This window comes from Scyliorhinus torazame, chromosome 22 (genome assembly GCF_047496885.1).
Source record: "Scyliorhinus torazame isolate Kashiwa2021f chromosome 22, sScyTor2.1, whole genome shotgun sequence".
Taxonomy (NCBI): Eukaryota; Metazoa; Chordata; class Chondrichthyes; order Carcharhiniformes; family Scyliorhinidae; genus Scyliorhinus; species Scyliorhinus torazame.
The window spans coordinates 94,588,613-94,603,034 of NC_092728.1; the positions used below are offsets into that span (position 1 = coordinate 94,588,613).

At 41.4% G+C, this 14,422-nt stretch overlaps 1 protein-coding gene across 4 annotated transcripts in view; it reads left to right on the forward strand.

Annotated features, from left to right (window-relative positions):
- Positions 1–14,422, forward strand: part of LOC140399235 (transforming growth factor beta receptor type 3-like) — a 172,473-nt gene that overhangs the window by 139,634 nt on the left and 18,417 nt on the right. For all 4 annotated transcript variants that reach the window (XM_072488640.1, XM_072488638.1, XM_072488642.1 and 1 more), the window contains 2 exons: positions 805–1,068; positions 1,512–1,572. In XM_072488640.1, coding sequence (XP_072344741.1) covers positions 805–1,068; positions 1,512–1,572 — 325 coding nt within the window. The remainder of the gene's footprint in view (positions 1–804; positions 1,069–1,511; positions 1,573–14,422) is intronic.

Genomic DNA, 14,422 nt, shown 5'->3' on the forward strand with positions numbered 1-14,422 from the left:
CTCCACCGCCCTGGCCTCGTAACATCACCTAACCTGCAGAACTTTGGACACTAAAGGACAATTTAGCATGGCATATCCACCTAACTGCACATCTTTGGACTATGGGAGGAAACCCACGCAGACAGTGGGAGAATGTGCAAACTCTACACAGTCATCCAAGGCCGGAATTGAACCCTGGTCCCCGGTGCTGTCCCTGAGGCAACAGTGCTGACCACTGTGCCATTGTGTCACCCCAAAAGGCTGAATATTAGGAGATCTTAACTGATCTTAACTGAGTTTAACTGATCTACACCAGAGGCATAAAGAATACTCCTAGTAAATCAGCAACCAATTTTTCACCACACCCAATCTTTCCACCTATGTTTACAGAACGATAGTTCAAACTCATTTTGTAAGCTCACTTCCTAGCCTCATTCGTGATATTTCTTTGTTTAAAATTAAAAGAATTGAGCGATATTTTCCAAGTCAGTGCAAAGTGAAAGCTATTGCAATAAACAACGATCTGCCAATTCGCAATGATTCCCTTGCGCACTGTTGTTGTAAACCAGTTTCATGTGGAATTACTGTTGAAAGAAAGTTGGAGGATGATTTGCTGAAAATCAACTGGGAACTGATTAAATCGGTTGCTCATATTTACTGTGCCTCGGAACATCAGTCTTCTATTGTATTCTGTTACACTTCCCTTCCTGTGTATTCTCTAATATATTAGTGTTTACGGAACAATGTCCTCTATAAAGAAGAATTATTTTTGTTATGTTATATGTTACCCTGCACAACATTGATTGAAATTTCATATTTTTGTAGATTTTACATCCTTCAATTGGACAGCTTTTCAATGATGTGAAACTTTTCGACTGCTTTCTCATCCCAAGACTTACCATCAATTCAATAAATAAAATTGGCCTTTCTAGCACCTCACTGGCTATTAATAGTCTAGAACCACGCAACACCAAGTGTGAACAAACAGAAATATTGCATACCCGTTTCCAGTTTGTGTTCCGTAATTTATGGAGCCCAATTGTTGAGGATGCAATCATGGAATGCAAGCTGAATGCGTGTATTGCGACGGTAAGTCATTGTTCCAAAATGTAACAATATTATTGGTTTACCTTAAATATTGAAATCAGCCATTTTTGGTTTTAATTGATAGTGTTTGGTGCAGATTTTGCTACACAAGATTGCTTAAAAGAAACCTTGAGATACACAAGAACATGAAAATTAGGAGCAGGAGTAGACCATTAGGCTCCTGGAGCCTTCTCCATCATTGAATAAAATTATGGCCGATCTGATTGCAGCCTCAAATGTGCGTGTTTGTCAATATTATGAAAAAAATTATAAAATTGTATAATTAGGGAATTTTAGTGAAGAAACAGTATTACTGCTGCTTGTAAAATAAACCAAGGATATTGTGCCTTTCTGGGGTTTATAAGCTTCTAGGCCTATAAGCTTTCAGATCTATCACTAAATGAGTTACATCCACGTATTATAAGTTGACCCGTTGTTATTCCTAGATGTGCTATCCTATGGAAAAAGTAACTAAAGCATTGAAAATTGACAATAGATCTCATCCTGGTAAGTACTGCTTTCTTCTGAAGCACATAAACCATTTGGTCATGGAAGTGTTTAACATTAAAATGTTTAATTTTATAATGTATTTCTTCTTATGCTTTTCATTTTTATATTGAACAATACCATTATTTGTTTGAATTTTTGTAACTAAAGGTAAAGAAATGAAGACAAATAAATAGAAAGGAGAGAGTGAAGTCATAAAAAGACAGAGGGGACTATTTTGAGCCGCACTCTCGGTCCGTGAGAAACGCGGCGTGGGTCATAATCTGGAGTGAATCAAAAAACTGAATTCTCTCCAGCATGGTTGACATTTGCGATTTCCACCCCCTCACTGGTGGAGTAGTGCGAATAATGCAGCGGGAGCCCCGGAACCTTATTCTAATGCATTAGAGAGCACTCACTTCAGACCTCCTTCCACTCCTCATCTGCTCACTGAATATTCAGTGGGTGCTGGCATGACATCACGCCGGCACCATTTACAACAGGTCTCCATAAACGTGAACCTGGCGGCCTCACTTCTGATGGGGTATTGGAGTTGAGCGTTCCAGCAGCCATGAATCTTCAGGGCCTTCAATGCGCAGGGTGCACCGAAGAGTAAGTGGGGGTCACAGATAAGTTCACCTCATGCCGGGCTGGGGAGTGGTCGCCAGCAGGCCTTGCCTTCTCTTCATTTCAGGGCACCAATTTCTTTAAGGGGATCTGAAGACTGGCATGCGGAAGTGCTTCCTCTGTCCTCCTTGCTGGGCTTGTGCTCAAATCGCTGCTGAGGGCGTGCCCGTCCTTATTGGGAGCTGGAAAGTGAGGTTCCTGGTGCGTGACTGTAAGAGGCCAGCCTGCAAGTGCTGGGTCGGGAATGGGTTGCATCCGTACCTCATGAGGAATGAAGATCTTCCCACTTGGGGAAGCACAACTACAGCGTGAATGAAACCCAACACTCCGGCAGCACTGTGAGGACAAAAGAGTTCAGCTCTATGGAATTTGAATTCCAATAGTCTGGGCCGTTTGACTGTCTAGGGTCCAAGCAGCTAATCCTGGTAGAGTTGAGAGGGACGGGTGTGGGGATTTGCCATGCAAGAGGGAAGGTGTGAGGCCTCGTGGAGAGGCACTCACCTAAGGGGGAAGTCCAAAGATGTGCAGGTTAGGTGGATTGGCCATGCTAATTGGGGGGGGGGGACTTAAGTAGGGTGCTCTTTCCAATGGCCGGTGCAGACTCGATGGACCGAAAAGACTCCTTCTGCACTGTAAATTCTATGATTATCTATGAAGCGCATGGAGGTCCCAGAGAAGTGGAGGTCTGAGGGACAGGTCTCTGTCTGGAATCCTCACCACTCTCTTTGGTGTTTTTCTCTTTTCAGTGCATGATTCTGGAGAATCATGGAGTCTGTTGAGTTGACTTTTTTATTAATAGTGATGAACAGTAGCAGAGACAGTGACATGCTGCTGCACATGGCCTGAGTCAACGTACTGCATAGGAGGGGGGGGGGGGGGGAAAGAGTTTGGGCCCATAGCTGTTCCAGAGCAGCACCACAGATGGTGGAGCCGCGTAGGAGACAATACTGGTAAAGGGTCTTTTGACGTCAAGACATCCTTCCTACAGATGTCAGAGCCACAGAGAAGACTGCACCCTATCCCGGGGGATGGTAACCACCCTTGCAAACCTGCAAAGGCTGGCACCAAAACGAATGGAAGGACACCCACCACCTGTAGCACTTAGTCACCGCCGATCTGAACTTGTATGCAAGCAGCTTATTTCAGGGCAGCACCGGTGATCTGTGTGGCAATTCCCTGTCAACAACACACAATGCATTAGAGGGTAACAGACCTCTTTATGTGAGGCCCACATGTATATCAACTTGGACCATCACCAGGGGAGCCAGGACGTCAGTGGGCTTCACCCGTTTAACAGGCATGCCTCAGGTGCAGGGTGTGATAGACTGCAGCCATGTGGGCCTGCAGTCTCCATGGTGGCATGCGGCGCTGTTCATGAACCGCAAGCAATTCCACTCCCTGAATGTCCAACTAATAATATAACCATTATTAGTGTCATAAGTAGGCTTACATTAACACCGCAATTAAGTTACTGTGAAAAGCCCCCAATCGCCACACTCCAGCGCCTGTTCGGGTTCACAGAGGGAGAATTCAGAATGTCCAAATTACCCAACAGCATGTTTTTCGAGACATGGGAGGAAACCAGAGCACCCGGAGGAAACGCACGCAGACACGGGGAGAACATGTAGACTCTGCACAGACAGTGACCCAAGCCAGGAATCAAACCTGGGACCCTGGCACTGTGAAGCAACAGTGCTAACCACTGTGCTACATTCAAAGGACTCAAAATATAGGAATTAGAAACTCTGACAATGAGAGTGCACTTCTAAGGCAGATGTTATGGCAGACTGCCAGGGATGGGTATTTATCTTAGGCACTCCATTTGTAATAACTGCATTTATGATCTTTGTTACAAATAGCATACAGGGGAAACCTGCTCCATAATTGGAGCAAAGTAAGGAGTTTTAATTTGCATGTAATCAATGGTAAGGTTGACCCTATGTCAAGAGTTTTAAAAACCTTTGATTTTTTTCCCTCTGGGTCACACTTGGTCTAGATAGTCAGGCAGTGAACTGGAGCCTAATCATTACGCATTTAATGAGCTTTTATTTACAAAGACACATGTTATGAACATGCGCTTTCAAAGCTGGCGACCACGGATCAGTCATCTATATGTCGGAGCACATGCGAATCCCCAGCATCTGAATATGATCAAATGCTCAATTACTATATGGTCAACAACACTGGTTATGTGTCAAAAAAAAATGCATACGTGACTTCAGCTGCACCACCTTGAGCACAAAAATCTATACCGTTTAGTTAACTTTTACAAAAGAAATGTGTTGATTGTAGAAATGGCTAAGTGTTTTAAACAAATTCTGGTGTTAGCAACATTTTGTTTTTCTTTTAAATGGGTTTCAGTTTTTATTTTTCATTCTGTTCTTCCTTCTCTTATCCTCCAACTCTATATGTTCTATTGCTGGTTATTTCACAACATATCCAAATCCCTTCATATTGCGTGTTTCCAGTGGTAACAACTATTAGGTTGATTTCCTAGATACATTTTCAGTTCATAAACACAACTCTTTAAAAGTTTTCTTCAAATCTGTAGGTCACAGTAGGACATGGCAGTCGAAGGTGTCAGAATAATAAATGATTAGAACATTGGGATTTTCTGGAATGGGAAAAATCATCAAGACAACCAAGTCCATTCTCTTTTGATAAAACAAACGAGCACGATCCCTTTCATTCCTCTCGATCCATTTTGCTCTTGAAATGCATCAAATTGTCTCAACAACAACTTATGTATGTGTCTTTGACATAATGAATCATTCCAATGTGCTTCCTAGGAGTATTATAAAACAAAATGTGACCTTGAGCCCCGCAGGGCGATATTAGGCCAGAGGACCAAAGCTTGGTCAAAGAGGTAGATTTTAGGAAGAGTCTTAAAGGGGAAAACTAAGTAGAGTGGTGAAGAGGTGTAAGGAGGGAATTCCAGAGCTTGGGGCCTAGACTACCTAAGGTGCAGCTGCAAATAGTGAAGCAATTATAATTGGGAATGTACGAGAGGTCTAGAGGAGTACAGATATCTAGGATGGTTGTTGGGTTGGAGAATTAGTGATGGGAAAGGACAAGTGGAGGAAATTGAAGAGCAGGATGAGAATTTTTAAATCAAAACATTTGCTGGATCAGGGCCAACAAATGTCAGTGACCAAAGGGTTGATAGGGGAATGAGACTTGCTGCCAGGTAAGACAATGCAACAGGGTTTTGGATGAACTCAAGTTTACAAACTGAACTCTTGAATTCAATTATATTGTCCCTTCAACTTACTTTTGCTAGTTACCTATTCCTCATGTTTATTCCCTGCCACCTAACCTCCAGACATCCTATTTTTTAAATCATGTCATCTGCTTTTTGAATCCTTCACCATAATGAAAAATGTATTATCAATTACATTTCTTACGTTGTAGACTTCAGTTATTTTACCCCAAAATCTCTGCTTTTCCAAAGAAAACAAATAAAGCTTTCCTAACCTTCAGTTTAATCTGATTACTGATGCCAGGAATCATTTTCAATGCTCATTACACTCCCAAGGGCAGACATATCCTTCCTTTGATTAGGTGACCAGATCCACTTGCAGTAAATAAAACCTGAACATTTGGCTACTTTAAATGGGAAATTACATAGGACTTCACCAATGGTCTATTGAGGAGAAGACACTGCCCAGTACAGCACTAAACCATGGATACCAAAAGACAGCAGGTTGAAGTTTTGGCCTATTTTGGTTTAGCCAATCTCCGCCATCGCAGGTAGATGGAGAATATTCGCCTCCGAACCGCTGAGATGTACACCAAGATTTTCCAGTCCTGTTTGTATCGGGTGGGTTCAGCGACAGGAGCTGTAGTATTGCGAGAAGTGCAAAGTGATGAACTGCAGGAGTGGCCTTTAAAAATGGCGCCCGATCCTTGTGTTTCTAAGTTGTTGGTGAGTGAATCAGAGGTGAAATGTGGGACCCAATCCTTGAAGTTTTTTTTAAAAAGTCCATTATATATGGCGGAGAAAGCAGCCATTGCCGACAGCGGTTTCAATGTCGTTTTCCTGCCTGCCATCGACCTTTGCCGATTTCCAGGAAAATCTTGCCTATATAGGAGAAAGCCAATCACTAATCTTTCTCTCAATCTTTATTCTCGCGACCTCCGTCAGATCGCACATGGTTGTGGATTCGGAGTGGACAAATTGGGCACGACAGATCTCTGCAGTGAATAGTCTGCTGAGAAACCTTTTGGCCCTTCATAAAGAATAATAGCTTTGGTCAGCAATTGGTTATTTGTGGGGGTTAAATATGTTAGTGACTTAGTGGTCTAGCGCTCGTCAGCAACAACAGCCTCAAGAGGTACTTGGTGAGAGATGAGCACTTGAGGAGGAGATTGGGCAAGGCCTGAACCAAGCCAACAATGATCTATAGTTGTCCTGTTCCTAATGGAACATGCATCGTTGGTAACGAGGACCACTGGTTAAGCCGCTTATAGATCAACTAATGTTCAGTTGAGCTCTGGGCAGATAAATTTAATGGATGGGTCCTGTAACCTCTCAGATTGAAGTGAAACATGTGCTTTTTCCAGGTGGTCGATAGAGTGAACTATATATGATTGTGACTAATGGTTGCAGGTGCAAATCAGGCACAGACCTTTCAACTACTAAATCTATGATAGTTTTGCTCATTTTACTTGTGTAAAACCGACACAACGGTGTTGAATTTAGATCCCAGCATCTTCCAAAGAATGGAGAGAGGTAAATAAATAAATAAAATTAGATGCATTCACAATTTTGTTATTAAGCACATGGTTAAAAGCAAAACTTGGTCTTGTCTAGTTTGTCAGAATAAGCAATTTTGCGTTTACTGATGTTTATATGGTTTGAATTACACCGGTGCACAGTGATTTTTCTTGGCATTGATCTTTTAAGATGGTTGTGGAGCTGCTGGATTGGAAAGAGTTAAATCTGTAGTAATGATCCGAATGGTCTATTCTGGCTTTTGTCTCTGTAAAGCTGTAAACACGTAGTCTGAAACTTGGCTGCTAACTTCATATTCTTTGACAACTTGCGTTGCTGAGGTTCTTTCCAGTATTTTCCCCAGTAATTACAGTTTCTATGGTGATGAACTTGAAATGTCACATCTCGTCAAGTAGGTTATGCCCTTGGGAGGGAATGGAAGGTGACCTTGTTGGCAACATATCAAAAATTTGGAATATATGATGCTTAGAGAGGGGATGCGGGGGATTTGTTTGTAACTTGCATTGGATAGAAGCCAGTAAAAACAGGCATTAATCCTGATGTCACAGGAACAAGAAAAACGATTGGTGTTTCCGTAATGTATAAGCCTTTGGGCATTGGAGCATAAATGTTTTGTTCTTTTGGTTTACAATGAAAAATGTACAAAGGTACATTTTGTTGTTTCTTAAACTTTTCTTTCAGTGGTCATCTGATGCCTACACCAACTAGACATCTTTCTTTAAATGATTTTTCAGCTTTGTCCTCTGGTCTGGAGCCTTGACTGGCGATAGTGTACGTCAGAAATTTAACGTGCCAAAATTTCCATTCAGTTCACTGGTGGGAGTACAACATCAAAAAATTACCCCTCCTGTGGGAAGTAGAGTACTAAACAGTGAACATTGCCAGGTTATTCAACAGTGCAGGGATTACAGTTGTCTTGAACCTGTCCTTAGAATAGCCAATGTTGTTCCTCTGTTTAAGAAGGGTAGCAAGGATAATCCCGGGAACTACAGGCCGGTGAGCCTTACTTCAATGGTAGGGAAATTACTGGAGAGAATTCTTCGAGACAGGATCTACTCCCATTTGGAAGCAAATGGACGTATTAGTGAGAGGCAGCACGGTTTTGTGAAGGGAAGGTCGTGTCTCACTAACTTGATAGAGTTTTTCGAGGAGGTCACTAAGATGATTGATGCAGGTAGGGCAGTAGATGTTGTCTATATGGACTTCAGTAAGGCCTTTGACAAGGTCCCTCATGGTAGACTAGTACAAAAGGTGAAGTCACACGGGATCAGGGGTGAACTGGTAAGGTGGATACAGAACTGGCTAGGCCATAGAAGGCAGAGGGTAGCAATGGAGGGATGCTTTTCTCATTGGATGGCTGTGACCAGTGGTGTTCCACAGGGATCAGTGCTGGGACCTTTGCTCTTTGTAGTATATATAAATGATTTGGAGGAAAATGTAACTGGTCTGATTAGTAAGTTTGCAGACGACACAAAGGTTGGTGGAATTGCGGATAGCGATGAGGACTGTCTGAGGATACAGCAGGATTTAGATTGTCTGGAGACTTGGGCGGAGAGATGGCAGATGGAGTTTAATCCGGACAAATGTGAGGTCATGCATTTTGGAAGGGCTAATGCAGGTAGGGAATATACAGTGAATGGTAGAACCCTCAAGAGTATTGAAAGTCAAAGAGATCTAGGAGTACAGGTCCACAGGTCATTGAAAGGGGCAACACAGGTGGAGAAGGTAGTCAAGAAGGCATACGGCATGCTTGCCTTCATTGGCCGGGGCATTGAGTATAAGAATTGGCAAGTCATGTTGCAGCTGTATAGAACCTTAGTTAGGCCACATTTGGAGTATAGTGTTCAATTCTGGTCGCCACACTACCAGAAGGATGTGGAGGCTTTAGAGAGGGTGCAGAAGAGATTTACCAGAATGTTGCCTGGTATGGAGGGCATAAGCTATGAGGAGCGATTGAATAAACTCGGTTTGTTCTCACTGGAACGAAGGAGGTTGGGGGCGACCTGATAGAGGTATACAAAATTATGAGGGGCATAGACAGAGTGGATAGTCAGAGGCTTTTCCCCAGGGTAGAGGGGTCAATTACTAGGGGGCATAGGTTTAAGGTGAGAGGGGCAAAGTTTAGAGTAGATGTACGAGGCAAGTTTTTTACGCAGAGGGTAGTGGGCGCCTGGAACTCACTACCGGAGGAGGTAGTGGAAGCAGGGGCGATAGGGACATTTAAGGGGCATCTTGACAAATACATGAATAGGATGGGAATAGAAGGATACGGACCCAGGAAGTGTAGAAGATTGTAATTTAGTCGGGCAGTATGGTCGGCACGGGCTTGGAGGGCCGAAGGGCCTGTTCCTGTGCTGTACATTTCTTTGTTCTTTGTTCTTGTCCAAGGCTCGCCATAATACTCTACAACATTGACTAGTAAGCAGAAACTGTCCTCCACTAAAACAAAACATAGAAAATAGGAGCAGGAGGAGATCACTTGGCCCTTCGGGCCTAAGATTAGCCTCGTTAGCACAATCTAGTGATCTTAATGGTCAACTGATTCCATACCATATTAGCCAGTATTTACTAACCCGTTGGGTAGCTTCACAATGTTACGGTTTTTACAGTTTTCTGAAATAGTTGGTGCTTTTTTTCTGCAATATGAATGAAATGTAATATTTATCGCTTGAGTTTAATTAAAAAATGGAGTATGAGTTTACACACACACCCAACAAATTGTGTTTAGTGAGAATAGAAAGATCCTTATGTATGTAACTATAATTACATATCAATATATAAGCCTCCAATTCTAAGACATTTCTATCCCTGGAGAGCTAATTTTCAACTTTCTCAATACTTTTCCTGAAATCAGAGAAATTTTCTGTTGCTAAGTTTATTCATCAATTTTTCCAACTTTAATCATTGGTTCACTGGGAATATGATTATAGAGGAAGATGTATTCAATAGTAAAGGGTTGGAATTTGAAAATTCAATTGGACAAGTTTATGTTTAGCTTTCATAATTTACTGGATAGATGAGAACAGTATAGAGCAATATTCATTGTTAGCATGACAATTTTTATTATCTTTAGCCAACGAAGTATGACTGGTTGAGAGGTTTAAAATGTAGAAAATGGGGTTTAAAATAAATGGCTAGTGCCCATATATATTTACATTAATATACCTCAATTTGACCTGAGTGAGCCTTTCAATCATTTGCGTGGCTGTAAAGGTGATGACCAATACTTCTAAAGATACTGTCAATAACATACTTAAAAAAAGATTTGTACAAAGATTGGTGCTGAAATGTTTATAGTCATGAAGTTATTGTGTCCGACAGACCCAAAATCTGATCTTCCTTCCTGTTTTACAATATTCTCTATCTTTCCTGGAACAGGTTTTCCTTCCCTCTGCAGCTGTGCATGAGCTTAGCCTATCCTTGTTTTTTATTTCCTGTTTCTTTTTGTTCAGCTCCCAGGACACCTCAGACCAAAGAGAACTTACAATGAATTGGATATGGCTCAGCAAGATGGGCCTTGAAAATCATTTTGGGCAACATTTTGTATCCTATTCTACAATTGCATTTGACATTTTTACTTGAAGTATGTGACCAAGGTGAAGTAGGTTGTTCATTTAATTACAGGCCAGTTAAAGTCAGGATCAGTGCTGTCTGAAATAGTGTAATTTTAAAAAAAATTGTTGGCTATATTTTCGGGCTTGAGGATGGTTATAAATTAGTTCTTTTCAAATGAAAGGCAACACCGATCTGTTAAAGGAAAATTGTGTTTGACTAACTTGATTGGGTTCTTTGGTTAACTAACATAGGCGGCTGATAAAGGATCATCATCAGCCCAAACTCTTAGTTTCTCACTACTAATGGTGCATAAGAGATTAGCACGTAAAATTAAAGCGAGATGGATAGAAAACTAGTTGGCAGACAGGAAGCGAAGAGTAGGAATTCATGGGTCTTTTCCAAATTAACAGACAGTGACTAATGGGATACCACGGATCGGTGCTAGGACCCCAACTATTCACAATATATATTAATGATTTAGGTGAGAGAACAAAATGTAATATCTCATAGAAACCTATAAAATTCTAACCGGACTAGACAGGGTGGATGCAGGAAGGATGTTCCCGATGGTGGGTGTGGCCAGAGCTAGTGGTCACAGTCTGAGGATAGAGGGTAGACCACTTAGGACAGAAATGAGGAGAAAAGTCTTCACCCAGAGAGTGGTAAGCCTGTGGAATTCATTACACAGGAGGTAGTTGAGTACAAAACACTATGTTTTCAAGAAGCAGTTAGATATAGCACGTGGGGCAAAGGGGATCAAAGGATATGGGAGAAAGTTGGATTAGGCTATTGAGTTGCATGATCAGCCATGATGACGATGAATGGCGGAGCAGGTTAAAAGGACCGAATGGCCGCCTCCTTCCTCCTATTTTCTATATTGACTTGCTGAATATCTCCAGCATTTTCCATTTTTATCTTGTGGAGGGCCATATGCACAGCATTTGGAGCGGATACAGGAGTAGCACACTGACATACGTAGAATGTGTGGTGATGTGCATCAATGTAAACACATGTAGGCTAGCTAGGCACTAGAGGGAGCACCAGAAACATCACACACACGCACTCAACCAATAGATCAGTTAGATAGGACGCAACCAATGGACATTCACGATACACACGGAGGTGACACGACCACAGGGGGGGCATTACACCAACCCATATATAAAGGACACCACACACATGATCTGCCTCTTTCCAGTGGAGACAGTCTGTGAGAACAGATTATTCAATATTACACCCACCACGTGGATTGGAGCAACTGGTTAGTCAGTCTGGGTAGCTATAGTAGGATTAGCAGTAGTGTCGAACCCGAGTAATAGAAGTGTAAATAGTTTAATAAACGTGTTGAAGTTATCTCCACGTCTGAACCTTCGTTTGTCAAGTGCACCACGAGGAAGCCGCTTATGTTACACCTACAACATAAATCAGAATGCATGCCACAATTTCCTCGGATTGTGATCAGTTTGTAGGGTGTGATGTATGTTTGAGAGGGGGCAATGGAATTTGAAAGGAGTACATGTTTTTTTGAGGTTGTGTGTGAATGGGAGTGCTTCATTAGCTCTCAAATGTGGTGTTCTTTTGAGGAGGATGATGTCCCTGCAGACATCGGGAGGTTCAGTGTGCCAGCCACTCGAGCTGTGTTGGTCTCAACTTCCCAGAAGAAAATCCTCATGATCTCCTGGAGGTGAAAATTTACCATGTTTGTGAGTCAGCTCCTGAGTCCGATTGAGCAGCAGTACTCTGCTGTTGTATAAATCACAAGTGAAGCAGAATGTAGTGTGGTGGCTCTGCTGTCCCAGGTAGTACCTGCCAATTTCCGTATGAGATTCACTCTTGTCTTGAGCTTGGCTCCAGTATTCTGGAGGTGTCACTGGTAAGTCAATGTACCATCAAGAGTGATGCCAAGATATTGTAACATTGGGTTGTGGGTGTTTTTGGCCATAGAACTAATGTGATTTCCAAGTTGTTCAGCTGGAAAGCTGAAATGATAGTCTTAGTAGTGTTTTGTCAAAGTTGCCATTTTCTGAAGTAGGCTTCCAGAGAACATAGATCTTTGTGATATAAAAATAAAATACTATAGATACTGGAAATCTGAAATAAAGCAGAAAATGATGCAAAAATGCAGCAGGTCTGGCAACCCTTATGGTGAGAGAGACCCGAGTTAACATTTCAAGTCCGATATGACTCTTCTTCCGAACTGGTTCCTCAGTGGGAAGAATAATCATATTGAACTCAAAACTTAAACTCTGTTTCTCTCTCCTGACCTGCTGAATTTTTCCAGTATTTGCTACTATTATAGACCTTTATGGAGTGTTTTCTCAATGTCTTGAGGTTGTTTAGCCTGGAAAGCCAGGGCCAAGTTGTCAGCATAAACAAAAAAACATGATTTTGAGGGGGAGAAGTCAGTGGTATACATGTTGAAGAGAGCTGGTGCAGAGACTAATCTCTGGGACCCTGTTGTTGATTATGCATCGGCATCTGATTCAAGCTCCAAGGTGCATACGGAACTGTTAGTAGATGACTATGGAGTTGATTAGTTGTAGGTTTTTCAACACAGCAGATAATGTTGGAGAGTATCTTCAACATGCCTGTGCACTGTACTGTGTCATAGGCACAGGATAAGTCAACAAAATGGTTCCTATCTTCAGGTTTTTCTGGAAACAGGCCACAATATTTGGAGTTAGGATCAGGACCTGCTTAGAGCAGTTGTGGCCTGTGCAACAAAAACAAAAAAACCTGTTGGTGAAGCATTGCTATTTCCAGAGTGGGACTTGGTCTGTTTAGCAGGTGGTGTTCAAGGACCGTTGTATGTTGAGAGCAGGGTGATGGGGAAGTAGCTACGGATTGTTGAGTGGCTTCTTTGACTTGACAATGGGCACGACGTTGGTTTGACATCTTGCGTTTTTAATGGTACCTGTGCTGTTGATGCGCATAAAAGGCTTTGCGAGCCAATTTCTTCCCAGTGATCAGCTGTTTTTCAGGAATTCTGGGTAAATCCCATCAACATCTGCTGCACAACCTGACTTAGTTGCTGTCAGGTTGAGGAAGCCATGGTCAAAATTTACAGTGCTTGGTAAGATCTCTTATTTTATCTTCAAATAAGAGCCACAGGCCCGGTTATTGGAGGTGTTCCAAAATACAACTTTTTTGCTAATCATTTACCTTGATTCTCTTACATAAAAATAAATTAAAACTCCGATCAAATATTACATCAAAACATAATAAAGAGAGTTAAACAAAAATTTTAGGAAATTTCTTAAAGCATAAATACAGAACAAAACTTTATCATGAAGCCTTATTCTTAAAGAATTTATCAATGGTCTAACCTCGTATTCACTCTCGTTGGTTCCTAATTCTCAGCTGAGGCTTCCTGATTTATTCAAGTAACTGTCTGTCACTTAGAACATGATTTGTTATCCAGGCATTGGTCATTACTTAAGATTTATTAATGTTTGTCAAATTAATTAAATGTCTATGTGCGCCCACCATGTGTACCAATCCGACAAAGATAAGGTGCTCTGCAGTAACCTTGCTTGTTGCTCAGGTTTTGCTACATTTTTATTACTAAATGTTTCAGTTGCTAAGGCTGCGATACTTTCTCGTTACTAAATATATGGTAGAACAATGATCTATTCATTATGAGGGCTTTTATGCAACTTTTCTTGAAACAAATGTTCGATTCTGATATATATTAAATTCCTTTACAGCAATTCTCATATCTTTATCTGAAACAATGACTTTAGCCTTGTGAATATTCTATTTTCTGTCTATGTACTGAATTTAAGAATTATACTGCATCAATTCTTAAAGGTACCAAATAAATCGGTGAAGCAATAAATCAGTGAATCAATAAATCTGTAATCTATTATTTCCCCCCCCCCCCCCTTTTGGTTATTCTAAATAAAAATAGAACAGATAAATTACAATAGTTAAAAAGTAAAGCAAAGACAAAAA